Raw genomic sequence first — 1,923 nt, forward strand, 5'->3', positions numbered from 1 at the left:
ATGCCTGCTTTTTGTGTGTTGGATTTATGGGGTTTTTCGAGTTTTTTTTTTCGAGGTCTACGAGGCTTACGTGGTTTATACTTGGAATTTGTATTTTTCCTCGATATGACTTTTCGGATATTGGGACCAGGCAGCAGCAAGATATCTCCAGGCAATAGGATATAAGTTACTTTACTGTTATATTTTAATTCTATAGCCTTACCTTGTCGTTGGTATCAGGGATGAAGCGTGGAGAGACAACCCCTAGTCGGCGTCGTGGTCCGAGCGGTCACGAAAGCAACCTAATGAGTCAGTAGAGTCTGAGCCAGTGGAGCAGGATGCAGATTCTTTCAGGGGTCCTATAGAGGTTAAGATTGATAGTCGTAGACAGACCCCCCAAGTTCCCATGAGAGATCAGGGTTTTCAGCCTCAAGTAGTTTCTCCTATACTACCATCAGTAGTCCCTGCTCCTGCCACTACTCCTTGGGTAAGGGATAGAGCACGTATCCCACTATTGGCTCGGTCAGTAAAGGACCGATTTACTTTATTCCATGGAGTTCCCGACCCTAGTATTGCTCGTTCTTGGTTGGGAAATGTGGAGGATACTTTCGAGTATTTGTCGTGTACCGAAGAAGAAAAAGCCGAACTAGCTGCATACCACCTCCGAGATCAGGCTGATACTTGGTGGAAGATGCAGAAGACACTTTTTGGAGACCAGAGTATCACCTGGACTTTATTCCGAGATGCATTCGAGAGACAATATTTCCCATCTCCTTTTTGTATGGCCCGTCGACAGGAATTCTTACATCTGAAGCAGGGTGATCGGACTGTGATGGAGTATGATGCGGAATTTAACCGATTAGCTGAGTATTGCCCTCATATAATTGCCCAGGAGAGCGAGCGGTTAGATCAGTTCACTCAGGGTCTTGCAGCTTATATCCGTATCAGGATGTCTGGCTTTACTCCTAGTACGTACCGGGAGGCGTTAGATAGAGCTTTGATGATTGAGATGACACAACAACAAGTTTCCCTGGAAAAAGGAAAGGATAAGCAAAAGGTTCAGGGTACGACTCCAAATCAGAAACAACAGAACCAAGGTCAAAAGAAACTGAAGAAATGGCATGGATCCTAGGCTACTTCGGGGGAGTCCTATCGATCATCGAAGACGGGACGATCATCTGCTGGTTCTTCTAGACCTCCTCAGAAGGATTCTTCTGGTGAACCTAGATGTTTTAGATGTGGTGTTGATGGCCACGCTAAACCTAACTGGCCATTGAGCCAAGATATATGTTACTACTGTAAGCTTCCGGGGCATGTGAGCCGCGATTGTACTCTGAAGGCTCAGCTGCAGGCTGCCAAGGTTACTGCTCAAGGAAGTCATATTACTCAGACTCGACGGCCGAAGGGACCACAGAAGACGCAGAGCACTCCACATCAGCAGAGTATACCACCTTCTCAGGCATAGGTATACCATATCCAGAGTCAGCAGTACCCAGCATTACCTGTGGCTATGCAGTATTCCTCGGCTGTCCCGTCACATCAGATGCATCTGGCACATCAGTATTTTCCGCGCGCCACCTAGCTCTTGTCCGGTGATCCAGTCTCAGCAGTTAGCTACTACTCCATCAGCACAGTTTCAGACTGGCACTGAGATGTCGCCCGCATGCACGGAGGCAGGACGGGTTTATGCTATTACTCGAGAGGAGGCACAACGGGCCGAGGGATCAGTCTTTCGGGGTATGATTACTGTTTATTCTTTTCCTGTTGAATTATTGATAGATATTGGTAGTTCTCATTCTTTCATTTCTCAGATATTTCTGAGTAAGATTTGTAGATTACCGGTTTGTCGGACTCATACATTAGCGGTATCTTTACCCTCGGGAGAGATACTAAATATCAGTCAGGAGATTAGAGATTGTCCATTGGATTTCGAGGGTCAGACCC

At 46.5% G+C, this 1,923-nt stretch overlaps 1 protein-coding gene across 1 annotated transcript; it reads left to right on the forward strand.

Annotated features, from left to right (window-relative positions):
- Window positions 1-385: 385 nt before the first annotated feature.
- LOC121982868 lies at window positions 386-1,444 on the forward strand. The gene is made up of 2 exons (XM_042535896.1): window positions 386-1,036; window positions 1,112-1,444. Exons 1-2 carry the CDS (start codon window positions 386-388, stop codon window positions 1,442-1,444), a joined length of 984 nt encoding a protein of 327 aa, XP_042391830.1.
- The last annotated feature ends 479 nt before the right edge of the window (window positions 1,445-1,923 follow it).

This window comes from Zingiber officinale, chromosome 5A (assembly GCF_018446385.1).
Source record: "Zingiber officinale cultivar Zhangliang chromosome 5A, Zo_v1.1, whole genome shotgun sequence".
Lineage (NCBI taxonomy): Eukaryota > Viridiplantae > Streptophyta > Magnoliopsida > Zingiberales > Zingiberaceae > Zingiber > Zingiber officinale.

Bases quoted from the DNA above. Each gene is read 5' to 3' on its own strand.
- LOC121982868 (XM_042535896.1), top strand. From the start codon at position 386: ATGAGAGATCAGGGTTTTCAGCCTCAAGTAGTTTCTCCTATACTACCA. The intron at 1,037-1,111 runs GTTCAGGGTACG...CATGGATCCTAG, and splicing joins AAGGAAAGGATAAGCAAAAG to GCTACTTCGGGGGAGTCCTA.